A 19,940-nucleotide genomic window follows, 5' to 3' on the forward strand; every position below is an offset into this window, starting at 1 on the left:
CTTGGTTCAATAGCTATTGACGAGAGAAAAATTAATATCAAATATTTAAAAATAATTCCCTCAGTAGTTAACCACCATGTACAGTGTTAAAATATCTACACATGTGACGAGTCAGCCAGCCATATATCAAGAATTGAAAGATTATGAATATTAGGCTATATTATGAAGTTATTATTAAAGAGCAGTGAAGATAAATAAATTATCGAGCTGGCTTTACATCAGTCATCAACATCAATTATCAGCTGATAGGCTACCCTCTTTTCCCATTGTCAATCATGTATTATAAAAGGCACTGTAACTAGCTTACTCAGAATTTTCGCTACAGAGGCAGTTATGTAATACATTTTGAGATATTAATTACGAGATATTAATTTTGAGCACCTGCTCCCTGATTTTGAGCACCTGCCCACTGACAGGTCTGTGCACATCCCTGCCCCTTCGCATGTGTCGTCAGAAGTAAACCAATGCTTCAGTATTGTAGCACGTCCCACTTGGGTAAAGTGGAGGAAGATGAAGAAGGGGCCATACGGTTCTCTAACACACATACCGGATCAGTCATTAGATGAGCCATATAGGCTATCGGACACACTGTCTAACAGACTGTTTCATCAGGCACAGGTGGATTGATGATTGATGGACGATTGATGGATTCCCTTGATGATTGATGTACTCCCTATCTATCTCCTAACTATATGAGATCTTCTTCCACTTTCACTGTCTCCTTATGTTCGCTTATAATGAGGGTGGAGAAATCCCAGCATATCCAATAACAAAAAAGGCATTCATAGCTTTGTTTCTATGAACAGTTAGTATTACCATGGTTTAGAATATTGATTATGATGGAAAAGTATTGAAGGTTGGCTTTACTGGCTACAAATGTGAATTGGGCATGCTTCAAGGCTGTCCTACATAGCAGGACAAAGTGGTGTGTTTCCTATTGGGAAGTTAGCGGCGGTAGTGGGACAGAGTAGCGTGGTCATGGGGGGTACTCTCTCTGGTACTGGGAATGAAGTGCTTATTGTTGGGTATTATTAGCCTGGTCCCAAACAGCAACTGTGTGTGTGTGTGTGTGTTAGGGTGCCTGTTTTGTTTTCATTCAGTGTCTATAGCTTTGTCTGTGAGGGCCTACTGGCTGCCTCTGCGCTTTTGTTCAACACTTTGTTGTTCTGACTAAATTGTTGCCCTGAATTCAAAGAGCGGCTTGGAATGGCTTCAAAAGGCACTGCTATGTATTAATCTATGATATAATCTGACTTGTTTAATCTGACTTGTCTTGTTTAAAATATTTAATTCCCTCATTTGTAACGAGTAACTCATAAATTAAATTGTAAACTGTTACCTATTTTCCACACACAACATGATTATGGGTTGAATCCGTATTAATTAACTCTGGCCATCCGGATGAATTGTTTTTACAGTGTAAGGACATCACTTTGTGCTTAAACCAGTTTTGTGTCATAACGGTCTCTTCTACCATGTCGAAGGCTTTATTTAACTTTAATGTATAACTATTTGGTTATGTCATATTCCGTCAAATTTCTAAAAATAGTTTTAGTCTTTTAGACTCAGTGATCTGAAGAAAATGTTTCTGTGGGATTTCTACGAAGTATGGAGTGAAAACACTAAAGTCCTGTTTTTGGCACTAGCAGGCTACAATGTCACTCTCCCAGTCCCGGCCAGTGTGTGTATGTACGTATAGTAAGGGAGGCACAGGCCCTGGCTTTCATGCTGTATGTGTCTGTTTTTCGCTGCCTCATTGTTTCTTGCTCGGCCCTGAGTATTGCATAACCAGTGTTTCTCTCTGGGTCCATGCTGCTCCTAAGGTGACAGGACCGCAGGATGATTGCTGGGCTGGGCAGGGTGTCAGGGCAGTAACAGAAACCTCAGGAGCGGAGTCGCTGTCTGCTGGCTGTCACTGGTTCGTCTAGCGTCCTCTTTCTGTCCACCTCTCCTCTTTTGGCGTGTACCCATGGAGCGTCTCTTTCTTTCTCTCTCTTTTTTATGATTTTTTTTCTCTCATCATTTTTTCTATCTTTCTTTCTTTTTGTCTTTCTCTCTTTCTTTGGTATTACTTATATGGATAGTTCCAAGTAGATGGTTTGTAGATGTTCAGCAAATGTTAAATAACTGTCAATAACATTTCAAATAACTATCCACTAACCCTAACCTTAACCCTTATCCTAACCCCAAACTCAACCCGTACTCTAATCCTAACCCTAACCCTTACCTTAACCCTTAACCTAACGCTTATTCTAAACCTAACCCTTACCGTAACCTTGGCAAGGAGATGTATATTAACTGATTTTTTGACCGTCTGTAGATCGTCTATAGAGACTATCCAAGTAAAGTGACCTTTATTTCTTTCTTTCTGTGTCTGTCTCTGTGTCTCTCTCTCCTGTTACGTATTCCCAAGGCACATGCGGGGGAAACTTTAGTGGGTGGAGGGCAACATTTTGATACAAAGAGGAGATATCCAGAGAGTGTGGGTGAGAATTTCTAAAGAACGATGAAACGGGTACCAAAGAGAAACTAGAGAGATGGGGACAGAAGAGGGCGATATGCTCAATTCCAAATTGACCCCCCTCTTCAGCCCTCTTCAGCACTTCAATCTAACATTGGGCCCTTTGAAAGGTGGGAATGTTGACCAATGGGGTAATATTATTTAGAGTCAGACAGTAGAAAAGGAATCTGACTTGGTCTGACTAAGGGAGATTTTGGAGCGACGACAAAATTTGATCCTGAATCACCAGAGACGGATGAGGAAAACAGACTGTTAACAGCTTGAGTTGTCTTTTCAATCCACTTAACTCTACAGTGCCTTCGGAAAGTATTCATACCCCTTGACTTATTCCACATTTTGTTGTGTTACAGCCGGAATTCAAAATATATTTGTTTTTATCAACCATCTACACATAATACCACACAAAGACAAGTGAAAACATGTTTTTTGCAAATGTATTAAAACTTATATTTAAATTGAACCTTTATTTAACTAGGCAAGTCAGTTAAGAACAAATTCTTATTTACAATAATGGCCTTGGAACAGTGGGTTAACTGCCTTGTTCAGGAGTAGAATGACAGATTTTGGCCTTGCCAGCTCAGGGATTCAATCCACCAACCTTTCGGTTACTGGTCCAATGCTCTAACCACTAGGCTACCTGCCGCCCCAGAAATACAGAAATATCTAATAACATAAGTATTCACACCCCTGATTCAATACTTTGTAGAAGCCCTTTTGGCAGCGATTTACAGCTGTGACTCTTTCAAGTCCCTAAGAGCTTTCCACACCTAGATTGTGCAACATTTTCCCGTTATTCTTTTAAAAATTCTTCAAGCTCTGTCACATTGGTTGTTGATCATTGCTAAACAACCATTTTCAGTTCTTGCCATAGATTTTCAAGTAGATTTAAGGTAAAACTGTAAGTCGGCCACTCAGGAACGTTCACTATCTTCTTGGTAAACAATTACAGTATAGATTTGGCCTTGTATTTTAGGTTATTGTCATGCTGAAAGGTGAATTAATCTCCCAATGTCTGGTGGAAAGCAGACTGAACCAGGTTTTCCTTTAGGATTTTGCCTGTGCTTAGCTCCATTCCGTTTCTTTTTCATCCGGAAAAACTCCCCACTCCCCAGATTACAAGCATACAGTACCCATAGCATGATGCAGCCACCACTATGCTTGAAATGAGGAGAGGTGTACTCAGTAATGTGTTGTATTAGATTTGCCCCAAACACAACACTTTGTATTCAGGACAAAAAGTTAATTGCTTTGCCACATTCTTTTGCAGTATTACTTTAGTACCTTGTTGCAAACATGATGCATGTTTTGGTATATTTGTATTCTTTACAAGGCTTCCTTCTTTTCCCTGTTGTTGATCACAAACCCAGAGCGGTTTCCTTCCTCTCCAGGCAACTGAGTTCGGAAGGACGCTTGTGTCTTTGTAGTGACTGGATGGATTGATACACCATCCAAAGTGTAATTAATAACTTCACCATGCTGAAAGGGATAGTCAATGTCTGCTTTTTCTTTTACACATCTACCAATAGGTGCCCTTCTTCGCGAGGCATTGGAAAACCTCCCTGGTCTTTGTGGTTAAATCTGTGTTTGAAATTCACTGCTCGACTGAGGGACCTTACAGATAATTGTATGTGTGGGATACATGTTAAACATTTATTGCAGTGTGAGTGAGTCCATGCAACTTATTATGTGACTGGTTAAGCACATTTTTACTCCTGAACTTATTTAGGTTTGCCATAATAAAGGGGTTGAATACGGGGCTGCAGGTAACCTGGTGGGTAGGAGTGTTGGACCAGTAACCGAAAGGTTGCTGTATCGAATCCCTGAGCTGACAAGTTAAAAATCTGTCGTTCTGCCCCTGAACAAGGCAGTTAACTCACTGTTCCCCGGGCGCTGATGACGTGGATATCAAGTAAGGCAACCTCGCGCACCCCTCTGATTCACATTTCAGTTGAATGTTTTCATTTGTACAACTGACTAGGTGTCCCTTATTGACTCAAGACATTTCAACTTTTAATTTTTTATTAATTTGTAAAAAATTCTAAAAACATCATTCCAGTTTGACATTATGGGGTATTGTGTGTAGACCAGTGACAAAAATCTAAATGTAATACATTTTAAATTCAGGTTGTAACACAAAGAAATGTCAAGGAGTGTGAATATTTTCTGAAGGTGCCGTATGTCTGTCCGATACTGATTTGGTAGTGGTGATACATTTACAGCACTGACTAACCCAGTTCACAGGTTCACACTACACTCTCAGAAAAAGGGTACAGTTAGGTTACAGTATTGTTCCCTGGGGTACAAAAATTCCAAGGGGGGGCATGGATTTCAGTTTGTTATTTTTGGCCACCCGTGAGTGGAAGCGTTGTACCAGTTGAAGTGGTCTATGGTTATGGTAATTCAAATTTGAACATGTCTGATGACAGTTCTGAAGTCTTTATAAAGGCTTACATAAGAGCATGTGACAATAAAGAGCTGTAATTAATATTGTAGAGACCTTTACCTACCTTGTTAAGCGGTACGGACCTCTTGGCATAATGGTTAAGGTGTTGGCGTTGACAGTCGTGAGACCCAGTTGGGCCTACTCCCCGAAGTGGCGCAGCGGGGTTGCGGCGTCACTACAGCCTGGGGTTCGATCCCAGGCTGTGTCACAAACGGCCATAACCGGGAGTCCCATATGACCGTGTACAATTGGTTTGACCTTCGCCTCCCCGTGCCCGTTGGGGAGTTGCATTGATGAGACAAGATCGTAATCATGAAAATGGTGAGATAAAGTGGGTAAAAAAAAGAAGTGGGATGGCAGAGAGGCGTTTACATGTGAGTTACTTGATCTAGAGTGGTTTGCCACTTACAAGGAACACATGCTTTGTCAATGTAGTGGTACCCTAAAAAGGCAAAAAAAAAAGGCTAACACTTTTGTATCTGTGTCAACAATATGGTACACTATTGGCACTTTTAAGGTATAAACTGCAAGGGTACAACTATGTACCTACAACTAATGGTACAATGGACATATCTTACAGGGTACCACTACAGTGACAAGCATTTGCACCACTTTAAGTACAATTCGGTAAAAAAAAATCTTAAGAGTGTAGTTGTTGTAGATGATGTTGCAGAGTTGTACCAGTATGACAAAGTGCTGAGTCATAATTATGTTTTACTATAATGCACCGAGTCACCCTATGGCATGAAACAACATTTAGGCTGCCATATTGGATGGGTCAAATCTGATACTGTATAAAAGCTTAGGCTACTCAAAAGCTCACTACAAATTCCGGTAGCCACCATTACATACTAGTCATGCACTACCATCTGAAAGGTTTCAAATTATGTCCCCCCCCCCCACTGCAATGGTTCTTGGGAAGCTTTTTTATTTAATTAACATGTATGTTGTGTAGTACCATACATTAATAGATTTGTGAAAATATAAATATTTTCACTTTGAAAATTGTAACATTTTATTTTACAATTATCTTTCATATGACATACAGGTAACTGCCCAAATAAAGGAAACACTTGAGTAAACAAGGGATACAAAGTATATTGAAAGCAAGTGCTTCCACACAGGTGTGGTTCCTGAGTTAATTAAGCAGTTAACATCCCATCATGCTTAGGATTATGTATAAAAATGCTCAGTTGACCATTATATTGGCTATCATGGTTAGAAGAAGAGATGTCAGTGACTTTGAAAGATGGGTCTCAAAGGAGCATATGGGGTTTAAAGACTGCGTTTGTGTGTTTGTCTCAGTCACCAGATCTCAAACCAATTGAACACTTATGGGAGATTCTGTAGCAGCACCTGAGACAGCGTTTTCCAACACCATCAACAAGACACCAAATTATGACATTTTGCGTGGAAGAATTGTGTTCCATCCCTCTGGTAGAGTTCCAGACACTTGTAGAATATATGCCAAGGTGCATTGAAGGTGTTCTGATGGCTCTTGGTGGCCCAACACACTATTAAGACACTATGTTGCTGTTTCCTTTATTTTGGCACTTACCTGTATAAAGTGCTTTCGGAAATTTTGCTACGTTACAGTCTTATTCTAAAATGGATTGTTTTTTCCCCTCATCAATCTACACACAATACCCCATGATAACAAAGCAAAAACAGGTTTTTAGAAATATCACATTCACATAAGTATTATGTAATGGGGTATTGTGTGTAGATTGATGAGTGGAAAAAAATAAGTGAATCCATTTTAGAGTAAGGCTGTAACATAACAAAATGTGGGGAAAAGGAAGGTGTCTGAATACTTTCCGAATGCCCTGTATCTACTATGTACACTCTTAGAAGAAAAGGTGTTATCTAGAAAAGGATTCTTCGGCTGTGCTCATAGGAGAACCCTTTGAAGAACCCTTTTTGGTTCCAGGTAGAACCGTTTTGAGTTCCATGTAGAACCCTTTACACAGAGTGTTCTACATGTATGCCCAAAAGAGTTCTACCAGGAACCAAAAAGGGTTCTACAGTACATGGGACCAAAAAGGGTTATCATATGAGGACAGCCGAAAAACCCTGTTGGAACCCTTTTTTTTCTAAGAGTGTAGTTCAATTCTAGTACTTCAACATTAACATTTCGCATTAAGTTCGCATTAACATTTCCACAGAGATCTGTTTTAACTTGTTTCATAGTTATATACCTAGTTATATAGGTCAACATGTTTACATTTCAACACAGTAACTACCTGGTTCCAAATGGTACATAGTCACAACATAGCAATACTTGTTTTAATGAATCTCACTCGCACAGAGACCCATATGTATTTTTCATGTAACAACAGTAACATGCTATTACCATTTTACCTTTAATCGTGTAGGATAAAGTTGAACTGGAATTAAATTGTCAGATGTTCAGACCTCCAAAGTAGTCTAATGTCAATACAAGTACACATTTTATATCAATGGTTGTGTAGATCCATCTACATGCCTCAACCCCAAATGAATGGAAAAGATAAGCGCTGCAAATATGGAAATTATATGGTGTCACGCCCTGACCTTAGAGATCATTTTTATGTCTCTATTTTGGTTTGGTCAGGGCGTGAGTTGGGGTGGGCATTCTATGTTTTGTGTTTCTATGATTTTCTATTTCTATGTTTTGGCCAGGTATGGTTCTCAATCAGGGACAGCTGTCTATCGTTGTCTCTGATTGGGAACCATACTTAGGTACCCTTTTTCCCACCTGTGTTTGTGGGAAGTTAACTTTGTTTTATGGTATATAGCATTAAGCGCCACGGTTTGGTTTGTTTTGTCGGCGTCATTTCGAATAAAAGAGAAAATGTACGCTCACAACACTGAACCTTGGTCCAGCTCTTTTAACGGCCGTGACAGAACTTCCCACCACCAAAGGACCAAGCAGCGCGGTAAAGAGGACTCCTGGACATGGGAGGAGATCCTGGATGGTAAGGGACCCTGGAGGCAGGCTGGGGAGTATCGCCGTCCACGGGAGGAACTGGAGGCAGCTAAGGCAAAACGGCAACGTTATGAGGGAACACGGCTGGCAAGGAAGCCCGAGAGGCAGCCCAAAAAGTATTTTGGGAGGGGCACACGGGGACTTTTGCAGAGTCAGGTTGGAGACCTGAGCCAACTCGCCGTGCTTACCGTGGCGAGCATGTGACTGGTCAGGCCCCGTGCTATGGGGTGATGCGCACTGTGTCTCGGCCGAGCATTCACATGACGGTGTGCTCGGTGCCTGCGTCCCGCATTTGCCGGGAGGAAGTGGGCATCCAGCCAGAACGGGTGGTGCCAGCTCTGCGCTCAAGACCGCCAGTGCACCTCCACGGCCCAGTGTATCCGGTGCCTCAGCCAACGAAGAGGTCTCCTGAATGTCTCCTCAGCCTGGTGAGTCCTGTGCCTGCTCCCAGAGCCAGGTCTCCTGTGTATCTCCCCAGCCTGGTGAATCCTGTGCCTGCGTCCAGGCCGGAGCCTCCAGAGACGGCCTCCAGCCCGGAGCCCGCTGCGAGGGTCCACAGTCCGGGGTCGGCGGCGAGGGTCCCCGCACCAGAGGTGCCACCAAAGTGGGGTGAGCCAGCGGTGGAGTGGGGTCTGCGTCCCGCACCTGAGCCGCCGCCACGGATAGATGCCCACCCAGACCCTCCCCTATAGGTTTAGGATTTGCGGTCGGAGTCCGCACCTTTGGGGGGGGGGGGTGCGCTGTCACGCCCTAACCTTAGAGATCCTTTTTATGTTTCTATTTTGGTTTGGTCAGTGCGTGAGTTGGGGTGGGCATTCTTTGTTTTGTGTTTATATGATTTTCTATGTTTTGGCCGGGTATGGTTCTCAATCAGGGTCAGCTGTCTATCGTTGTCTCTGATAGGGTACCTAAATATGGTTCCCATTTTCCCACCTGTGTTTGTGGGAAGTTAACTTTGTTTGACAGCACATAGCCTCAAGCTTCATGGTTTTTGTATTGTTTTGTCGGCATCATTTTGAATTAAAGAGAAAATGTACGCTCACCACGCTGCACCTTGGTCCAGTTGTTTTAACGGCCGTGACACGTGGTTCTTCTTTTTTCCATTTGTTTTAGATTAATTTGTAGTTATGATTGTCATATATTCTTGTGTTTTTATGTATCTGCACTCCTACCTTGTTGGATAGATAAACTATTTTGATTTGAAAAAATATATAAATATTGTCAAATCACCTTTAAGACATGAACTTTGGCGACTACTAAGTATGATTTAACCCTCCCACTTTAGTCTGGATGTGTCTATGTATAGTTCATACATAATCTATGAGCAAAATTGTTTTTACCTCAATTAGCCACAAACTCCTTAGTTTGAAAGCAACTGTTTTTCTGGAAGCTGTGCTGAGCCATTTTCCACAACATGGACCAGCCCCCTAGCAATTTAAGTTCAACCAATGAGCTTCAGCCCCTCACCATGAGTGACAGCTAGCATGAGGCACATCATGCACACAGCAGAGCGAGAGAGCAATGTATGGTACACATATGTGATGTTGTATGCATGTTACGGGGACCACTTTTGGTTTGTGAGCTCTACTTAAGGTATACAGCAGTACGTCATGTCAAACAAAATAATTGTTAATTTCAGTTAATTTGGCCAAAACATTTTGTAAATTGCACAGTTGAAGGTGCCCCTATTACTCTCATTGACTTTTAGCTAGCAGTGGCGAAAGTTCACTGAAGTTTATAATGACTGTTTGAAGAAATCTGAACCATGGATTACAGTTTATCCTGGCCCATAGAGTCACGCTCACTAGCCTCAAACTCCCTGTCATAAATCGACCAAGGCGCAGCGTGCATGTAGTGCCACATCTTTTAATGAAAGTGAAACCGAAACAACCCCCCCAAAAAACAGGTAAACAGCAAAGAACGTGACACAACCGAGGTGCACACAAACACACACAGAAAAATAATTACTCACAACACACAGGTGGGAAAAGGCTACCTAAGTATGGTTCTCAATCAGAGACAATGATAGGCAGCTGCCTCTGATTGAGAACCACACCCGGCAAAAAACATAGAAATAGAAAATCATAGAACATAGACTGCCCACCCAAATCACACCCTGACCAAACCAAAATAGAGACATAAAACGCTCTCTACGGTCAGGGCGTGACACATAGACTACTTTCAGGCTGAGTAACCATCTAACATTAAGTTGTGAAATACTGATCTTCCCTTTGAGTCAGACATTTGCATCGCTATTATCATCCCTTTGTTAATGGAAAGTTTTAAAACTGAAAAGGTTCACATATACTGTATCTGGACATTCATTATGTGTGGAAAAAAATGAATATGGAAAACAACCTAACCGGGAGATTGTTTAACAAATCCTAGGTTAGGCCTAACTTTGAACCAGAGGTCCAGGATCCAATTTATTTTCAAGTGGTAATTATTACCTCTGTCTTAACAGATGCAATGTGTCGGCGGTAAATTGCTCTTCAAAAAGGTGTTTTTCAGTGAAGTCACAATTGTAACATTATGGAAGTTACTTTGGATAAAGCGTCTGCTAAATACTGGTAACCATGAATTACTGTGTGTCCGGCAATCCTATTCTTAATCATCTTGAACATCTGCATGTACACATCCCTCACTTATATCAGAATTGTAACAGTTTTATGATAGTAGGTCTAATTGTAACAGCGCTATGATAGTCAGTCTGTCTGTCTGTGTGGCCCGGGGCCAGAGGTAGATTAGTTTACACTCTGACTCATCTGGTTCTTACAGGTTCCATGGACAGCCCTCGCTTTACTTATTAAAGGGATGGATCACTTTCCTTTCTTTCATTTAACAGCAAACAGGGTGACTGTCTAACTGCCATGATTTGTGGGTAACTCAAACTAGCATTACCATTACGGCATAATGGATCGGTTGCTTTGTTGCGAGTAGCTACATTTTGCTATCACATTTGTGGTTTTGCTTTGGCATATTTTCAAGGGCATTGAATAATAAAGTGTGTTCCGTGAAAAGACCAAAAGGGTTATTTCTAAGCTGTCCATGTTAGGAGTAATGCTGTATACAGGCCTCTGTGTACTAACAGAAACGAGGCAGACTTTGGCATGCTAACCCTCCTGAAACATTCTCTTTAGGAACAAAAACACAGTGAAAGACTTGAAGCTGGGTTGTCTTTGAGCCAAAACAGAGTCACTGTAGAGAGTCCAGTGTGTTGTGTTTGAGCCAGAATGGAGCCAGCATGCTCTCATTGACAAAATTAATGCAAACGGAGTATACTGCCACCTGCACCATGATGGTTACAGTTCACTTGAGTGAAGGTTTGTGGTCTTCTTTACTCCTGTTAAGTGCTATAAAATGTCAACACAGGCTTTCTATTAAAGGAACAGTTCAGATAAATGGCATATTTAGACATTTGTTTCCTTACCTTGAAAGAGCTTTATGTACAAGAAGTGACTGCAATCCACACTTTGGTATTTTTAAACTAGCCATTGCCAACATACGCATTGGTAATATAAGCATTTTTAGATTTAATTCAATTTAACAATGTAGCATGTTTAGGCTAATTCTGTACTGTTATGTACTGTATATTGTTTGATTATGAAATTAAACAACAACAAAAACATTTTGATAGTGACTTTTTTTCTCTATATAATTTTTAAAAACATTCTTGGCCCATTTGAGTGTATTCTCTTATATTATTCTTTCAGCAGTGGGGTCCATTTACATAGAAAGACCTCACTTTGCTTGTGTAAAACACTCATCTCTGTCTCTTCCTCTCTCACTTTCTCTCTCTTTCTCTTTCACTCTCTCCCTCACCTGAACCTAGAGAGACAGTATCCCTTACCTTACCTGACGCTTCCCCTCCGTCACCATGTGGGGAGAGAAAATATGAAACGGTAAAAGGTGCTAACTCCCATTTTGTTGACGCTGCTATCTGTGTAAATTAATCCCAGGCAATCACTTATCGGCGTCGCTGAAAGACAGCAGCCGTGTCGCTGGGGTTAACGAGAGAAGAGCTGTCACACAGCTCAGTGTCCTGTACAGGAACAGAACAGGCGACGGACGAGACGGTTTACCGTACTGACACCTCAGAGAGGACAGGGGAAACGAGCTTCTCCATCAAAGAACAGCTTGCTTGGAAGGCGCGTGGAATGCTTAAATCTCATTAATGGTCATTGTTAGAGAGTTAGAAAGTAGTTCAATACTTTCAAATATTAAATTATTAAAATATTTACATCCATTATAATTTCTACATACTTTCTGGTTTTAGTCAACAAGCAAGAATTAATTGACCAGCGGGCATGGAGTGATTTCAGTGCAAACAGAAATTGTATTTGAATTTAATAATGTTTAATTTGTATTAAGCTATTGAATATGAATGTAATCTTTTTTTATGTTTAATGCACAAATTGAATCATTCAATTAATAAATTGAACTTGTATTTCATGATTTTAAATCGAATTTAATGAACATTGCATTCAGTTTGAAAATGTTCTTCAAATTACATTTTATATTCAATATTTATATATTCAGTTTCAATATTGTAGATACTGCATTCATTGTTTGTGTATCAAGTTTATAAGCCATAATTTCAGTCAGGAAAGGTAAAGGAGAACAGATGGAATCGAATCAAGTTCAATTTATGAATTCAATGATTCAATTTGTGCATTACAAATGCAATAATATTAAATTCAAATTCAGTATCCTAACACAAATTCAAAATTTGCTCCATAAGTGGGCCGCATTTGGCCACATAAGACTATTAAAACACAGTCAGGGTCTCACAGATCTAAACAAGGAGACGCAAACAGCTGAGCAGTAGCCACAATCCCAACAGTTTGCCCTCTGCAGATCTGCTGAGTAGAGAGACTGAAACACAACGGAAGTCATTAACCCATCTAAGCTCTCACCCATTGTGAACTGAATTAAAATACACTCTAGCCTGGGAACTACAGTGCATTTGGAAAGTATTCAGGCCCCTTGAATGTTTCCACATTTTGTTACGTTACAGCCTTATTCTAAAATTGATGAAATAGTTTTTTTCCCTGCATCAATCTACACACAATATCACATAATGACAAAGCAAAAACAGGTTTTATTTATTTTTGCAAATTTATTCAAAATAGAAACGGATATCACATTTACATAAGTATTCAGGCCTTTTACTCAGTACTTTGTTGAAGCACCTTTGGACGAGATTACAGCATAGAGTCTTCTTAGGTATGACACTACAAGTTTGGCACACCTATATTTGGGGAGTTTCTCCCATTCTTCTCTGCAGATCCCTCAAGCTCTGTCAGGTTGGATGGGGAGCATTGCTGCACAGCTATTTTCAGGTCCCTCCAGTGATGTTCGATCGTGTTCAAGTCCGGGCTCTGGCTGGGCAACTCAAGTACATTCAGAGACTTGTCCTGAAGCCACTCCTGCGTTGTCTTGGCTGTGTGTTTAGGGTCGTTGTCCTGTTGGAAGGTGAACCTTCACCCCAGTCTGAGTTACTGAGTGCTCTGGAGCAGGTTTACATCAAGGATCTCTCTGTACTTTGCTCCGTTCATCTTTCCCTCGACCCTGACTAGTCTCCCAGTCCCTGTTCCTGAAAAACATCACCACAGTATGATGCTGCCACCATCATGCGTCACTATAGGGATGGTGCCAGGTTTCCTCCAGACGTGACGCCTGGCATTCAGGCCAAAGAGTTCAATCTTGTTTTCATCAGACCAGAGAATCTTATTTCTCATGGTCTGAGTGTCCTTTTGGTGCCTTTTGGCAAACTCCAAGCGGGCTGTCATGTGCCTTTTACTGAGGAGTGGCTTCCTTCTGGGCCTGATTGGTGGAGTGCTGCAGAGATGGTTGTTGTTCTGGAAGGTTCTCCCATCTCCACAGAGGATCTCTGCAGCTCTGTCAGAGTGGCCATCGGGTTCTTGGTCATCCCCTGAACAAGGCCCTGGCCAGGCGGCCAGCTCTAGGAAGAGTCTTGGTGGTTCCAAACTTCTTCCATCTAAGAATGATGGAGGCCACTGTGGGACTATTCCTTCAACCTCATGGCTTGGTTTTTGCTCTGACATGCACTGTCAACTGTGGGACCTTATATAGACGTGTGTGCCTTTCCAAACCATGTCCAGTCAATTGAATTTACCACAGGTAAATAGTTTAATTTGTATTAAGTTGTCGAAACATCTCAAGGATGAGCAATGGAAACAGGATGGACTTGAGCTCAATTTCTAGTCTCATAGCAAAGGGTCTGAATACTTGTATAAATACTTGTATAAGTATTTCTGTTTTTTATTTTTAATACATTTGCAAAAAAAAAACTGTTTTCCCTTTGTTATTATGGAATATTGTGTTCAGATTGAGGATTTCTTTTAAATCAATTTTAGAAATAGCTTATTTATACAAGTATTCAAAACTAAATTTGTAAAAAGAGTCAAAAAGTCAAGGGATCTGAATACTTTCAGAATGCATTGTAAGTCTATTATGGGATTTATGGGAGTGATAAATAATCTCTACACCTCTGTTACCCTAATGAGTCTATCGATTGACTGTTCTTATAAACGGGTTTCATCTGCAGTGTTGCCTGATGGTGGTCCAGAGGGAGAACCTAAAGGCCATTGATCTCAATATGGATTGGAAACCCAGAGTGAGTGCACCACTTAGTAGTGCCTTCACCCAATCAGAATCACAATGTAAACACATTTGAACTGCCACAGATGGGTCTGGGTCCCGACCAGAAAAGGCCTCAATAACGGACAATGCAGTGCAGTGCAGTAAGCACTTGTGGAGATCTGAAATAATTTGACAGATAGAAGCAATATGGTGAAAGTCCTACCAAGCCTATCAGTTATTAATACACTTAGTGTACAAAACATTAAGAACACCTGCTCTATCCATGACAGACTGACTAGGTGAATCCAGGTGAAAGCTATGATCCATTATTGATGTCATTTGTTAAATCCACTTCAATCAGTGTAGATGAAGTGGAGGAGACAGGTTAAAGAATACTTTTTAAGGCTTGAGACAAGTGAGACATGGATTGTGTATGTGTGCCATTCAGAGGGTGAATGGGCAAGACAAAAGATGTGCCAGGCACACCGGTTTGTGTCAAGAACTGAAATGTTGCTGGGTGCGCAACTCAATATTAGGACAGTGTTCCAAATGTTATATCTATTCAGTCCTCTCAGATCTACATGAAGTGTAGTGGCGCAGCGGTTTAAGGCACTGCATCTCAGTGCTAGAGGCGTCACTACAGACCCTGGTTTGATTCCAGGCTGTATCTCAACCGTCCGTGATTGGGAGTCCCACAGGGCGGCGCACAATTGTCCCAGCGTCGTCCGGGTTAGAGTTTGGCCAGGGTAGGCCGTCATTGTAAATAATAATTTGTTCTTAACTGACTTGCCTAGTTAAATAAAAGATACAAAAATTAAAAAAGGTTTACCGGTGAGGGGTTGTTTATGGACCAGGCCTCAGAGTGTGAGTTTACAGGCAGCTAGCCTGTCTGTCGATAAGGTTTATTTTCTGGTATTGTGTGTTAGCGGTGTCCTATGAGTGCCTGTATGAAAATAAGTATGTGTTTGTGTGGCTCCCTCCTCTATTTGTGTGTATGATGTCCATGATAGCACAGCCTAAGGGTCACAAGGAGTGTTTATGTATTTTGTAAGTCTGTTGATTAGTATTACTAATCAATTAGTGCTGCTGCTCCAGTTTCAACTGTTCTGCCTGCGGCTATGGAATCCTGACCTGTTCACCGGACGTGCTACCTGTCCCAGTCCTATTATTTGACCATGCTGGTCATTTATGAACATTTGAACGTCTTGGCCATGTTCTGTTATAATCTCCACCTGGCACAGCCAGAAGAGGACTGGCCACCCCTCATAGCCTGGTTCCTCTCTAGGTTTCTTCCTAGGTTTTGGCCTTTCTAGGGAGTTTTTCCTAGCCAACGTGCTTCAACACCTGCATTGCTTGCTGTTTGGGGTTTTAGGCTGGGTTTCTGTACAGCACTTTGAGATATCAGCTGATGTATGAAGGGCTATATAAATACATTTGATTTGATTTGATACTACAGCATCTCTCTTTGCTGTGCTCTGTCACCTGTTCAGTATTCCTGTCCAGGTGTGAACAGTCGGTGGGTTATTTTTGGTTCGGGCCCCTTGGCCCCACTGCACGGTGTAAGGTGGCCCTCAGTCTGAGGCCATGGTAACCATAGCAGGCCTTGGAAAGTGAAATGTGATGCGGTGCATGGTGCTCGGGGCCACATTTCTCAATCACAACCTAATAATGAGCTTGCCAAGGCACAGGAGGCATCAATGATGCAACACTGCGGTGTCTGTTACCGTGGGCAACGCACACCTGCCAGCACGCTTCCATTTCCATCACTCACTCTCACTCAATCACTTACCCCCCTCCACAAACACACACACACAAGCTCATGCTCTACACATTCTTTCAAGTCCATAGATGACCCATCCCCATTTTTTTCACCCACACATGCATGTATGATCCATGTTACATGCATGCATGCACGCACAACCTTGCATGCATTGACTTACACAAACATACACTCAAGCATGCATTCACTTTTTTTATGTAATAAGTGTGTGTGTGTTCCCTAGATCCGGTGTTCCCAAACGTTCTGCTTCCTGACCCACCAATTGCAAAAGGGTTGAGTGGTGAAAAAATATACCCAGACCAGACAAAAGTAAAAAAATATATAAATCATCCTCTTTAAAATATTTAACTCTTATGTAGATTTGACTATGAGCTCTTGTGACCAATTCTAATTAACTGAATTGTAACAATGCACAAAAAAAGTCTCACCTGGACCCCTGCCGTGGCCCACAAGTGGGTCCTGACCCACAGTTTGGGAACCACTGCCCTAGATGACATACATGGGGTTTTAAAGTTCTTACCTATTAACAGTTCAAATTAGCATTAGCCTAAAGCATAGGTCTTGTTTGTGATAGCACTGAAAATGTACCCCGTATTTAGTAGTGTAGATAAATATTAATGTATTTGTAGCTAGTTATCATCAAAAACCATTAAGATGTCTGCCTCCATTCTGTTTTTCAAAGTTATCATGGCAGCATACTTGACCTGCTAATAGACAGATTCTTTCCATTGTAAGGACCCTTTTTTCATAATGCATGTTTATTGGGGACCAGTCACAGCCAGGCTTGTGCCCGTCATAACTAATTGAACAAGTAATGACCTTAAGTTCTCAATGAATAAGACATGGTGCCACACACACCACCCTAGGGTTACCTGTGCAGGGGGGGGGGGGTGACAGGTGACCCTATAGGTGGCCTCACGCTGTGACATAAACCCCCCATGGCCAGTGGGCAGCTCCACTCCAGGATAAGGATGGGTTTAAGTCAGATAGGGTGTTTAGTGTTACCCCACCTGCATCTGATCTCCACCTTCAAAGGTGCTCTGGTAGGACTTTACATTAAGGTTCTGTTTGAGAAGGGTGGTTTTCCCTTTTAAAATAACTTTCGATATTTAGTTATTAGTTCATGATTTATAAACATATTAAAGCTATTTTAACTGTCTATAACCTACATGCAAAACCTTCCCTTAAATGGTACCTACATGTAGTGTTACCGCTGCACCACCTTTAGTACTATACAGGCCTCACATCTTTCTGTGTTTGAATGTTCTTTCATGTTTCTGTTTATGTCATACTCTTTGCCTCCTGCAGTGATCTTATATCAGTGTCTTTATACCTTCTCTCTGTTTGTTTGTTTGCACCTCTACTCTCTCTTCCCCCCTCCTCACTCTCTCTCCCCCTCTCTCTTGTTTCTGTCTCCTCTCCTCTCCTCTCGATTAGATCGCTGCTGACTGATAGCACTCTGCATTTGTCTAGACTGGCATTTGATACCGCCAGAGTGAGGTAACATGCATATTCACTCACACACTCATTAGTCCTTGTTCTTTTCATTTTGACGATATTTGTCTATATTTCCTTACCTTGAGAATGGTCTGTGTGCCAGAAGAGACTTCAATCCACGCTTTGGGTTTTGTTTACTAAGCTCCAGTGCCCAACCACTAGCATTGGCATCGATGACTGTAAAACAATGGTACGTTTCTAGAGAACTCGGGTTTGAAGTAACTAAGGTAATGTTGGACAATGTAGAGCATGCTAACTCGGGTCCCTTAACTTCCATTGTGTATTAGTCCTAGCTGCTAATATTAACCGTTGGTGACTGTAGCTAAATAAACAAATATGAAACATCCCCAATCCTTAATCCCCCCCCCCCCCACCCCTACCAAGGCGCATACAAAAAACAGCACAAGAAACAGATAAACAGTTCAAAACAAACAAACAATAGCAATAAATATTATACTAATACTTATAAAATGGTAATATAGCAGCATTGCTGACATTCAGAATGTTAAAATAACTACTTTAAAGTAGGTAGGTTAGGAACCATTTTATTTTTATTTTTGGGTGAACTATCCCTTTAATTCATCTCAGAAATACCCAAATGGCATTCATGTATGTGGGGAGTGGCACAGTTGAATGTATTGTAGGCCTTATTAATATACCCTAGTGAACAATTTAGAAAGCCACATCCTCAACCCCTGTTGTTCTTTTGGTCTCTCTCTCTCTCTCTCTCAATGTTCTCTCAGGAGAGTGTTCCTACCCAGCTGCTCCTCCAGTGACCCCAGGCACCACCTAACTCAGGGATAGCATGGGACCCCACCCTGTGTATCCCCCACTCCCATCCTTCCTACTCCTCCTCTCCATCCTCCTCCTCCTGCCCCACCCGGCCACCTCTTCCTTCCATTCCAAGCCTCAGGTGGTGGAGCGGGCATCTGTATCAGGCACCCCAGCTTCCCCATCTGGTAACACCACAGGGGGCAAGCGGGCGTGCACAGACAAGGTGATGTGTAGACCTGGCATTGTGCTGCCTGTGTGGCTACCACTCAGCCCTCCACTGGCGGAGCAGACGGGGAGGGCGATAGTCTACTTTACCTGCCTCATGTACATGTTCCTGGGTGTGTCCATCATCGCCGACCGCTTCATGGCCTCCATCGAGGTCATCACCTCCCAGGTGACCAGTGACCACTTCTCTCTCTGTTTTGTCCTTCAGTCATTCTCATGCTGTGGTGATTCTGAAAACTTTCCCCAAAGTTCACAGGTTTTTCAGAAATTTAGCAGGAATGATTCTGGGATTTCTCAGACCGGGATTTCTGAAAAACCTGTGAACTTTGGTGAAAGTTCTGGAAATTTTGAAATACTGTCCTCTAGCATCAGCTCATAGGCAATATCACTGAATTGTTGTATTGGTAAAACACTAGCTGCATGTTCCCCTAACTGTGATGTGTGTCCTTGTCTTTGTAGGAGAAAGAGGTGACTATCACCAAACCCAACGGGGAGACGTCAGTGACCACTGTGCGGATCTGGAACGAGACTGTGTCTAACCTCACGCTCATGGCCCTGGGCTCCTCTGCACCAGAGATCCTTCTCTCTGTCATCGAGGTATGCTGGTGACCCCACAAAACCTTCATCACTACACACCACCCCAGAGTATATACACAACACACTACCCCAGTGTCCCCACTCCCCATAAACCCCAAACCCATCAGGTTAGGGCTGGGTAGGTTGTATCTTTCATCACTAACTAGGGTACGGGCAGGGCTCAGGTATCACAAATTGATCACTAACATTTTGAAGCTGAGCCATTTGCGCTTGCTCCCCTGCGCGGTACAGTCATATCTGAGTAAGATCATAACAGGATGTCAGAAGTGCTTCAACCTGCACGCAGGGAGCGAGTGACAGACAGAGAGGAGCGGCTAATGCATTTACTAATGGAGGAAGTTATTTCTGATCTTGGGTTTCGGGCAGGGCCTTCAATTTCGCAGAAGCAATCGGCCTGGGTAGGGTAGGGCCTGAACGTTGCGAGTATGGGTAGGGCTCGGGCTTAAAATTCATGCCAGTGCAGGGCTCTACACACTACCCCTGAGTGTCCCCACAATCCCTTTGTACTACATGCTACACCTGACGGACC

The 19,940-nt window shown here is 42.1% G+C and overlaps 1 protein-coding gene across 9 annotated transcripts in view; it reads left to right on the forward strand.

Moving 5' to 3' along the window:
- The window catches only part of slc8a2a (solute carrier family 8 member 2a), a 58,259-nt gene that overhangs the window by 11,573 nt on the left and 26,746 nt on the right, over window positions 1-19,940 (forward strand). For 3 of the 9 annotated variants that reach the window (XM_021617759.3, XM_021617760.3, XM_090186131.1), the window contains exons 2-4: window positions 17,756-17,818; window positions 18,559-18,983; window positions 19,274-19,411. In XM_021617759.3, coding sequence (XP_021473434.2) covers window positions 18,621-18,983; window positions 19,274-19,411 — 501 coding nt within the window. In that variant the 5' untranslated portion in view covers window positions 17,756-17,818; window positions 18,559-18,620. Of the gene's footprint in view, window positions 1-17,755; window positions 18,006-18,558; window positions 18,984-19,273; window positions 19,412-19,940 lie in introns of those variants that run through there. The other 6 variants (XM_090186127.1, XM_090186130.1, XM_090186132.1 and 3 more) reach the window with 3 other exon arrangements.

The sequence above is a fragment of the Oncorhynchus mykiss genome, chromosome 10, assembly GCF_057628025.1.
Source record: "Oncorhynchus mykiss isolate SJ-2025 chromosome 10, ASM5762802v1, whole genome shotgun sequence".
Lineage (NCBI taxonomy): Eukaryota > Metazoa > Chordata > Actinopteri > Salmoniformes > Salmonidae > Oncorhynchus > Oncorhynchus mykiss.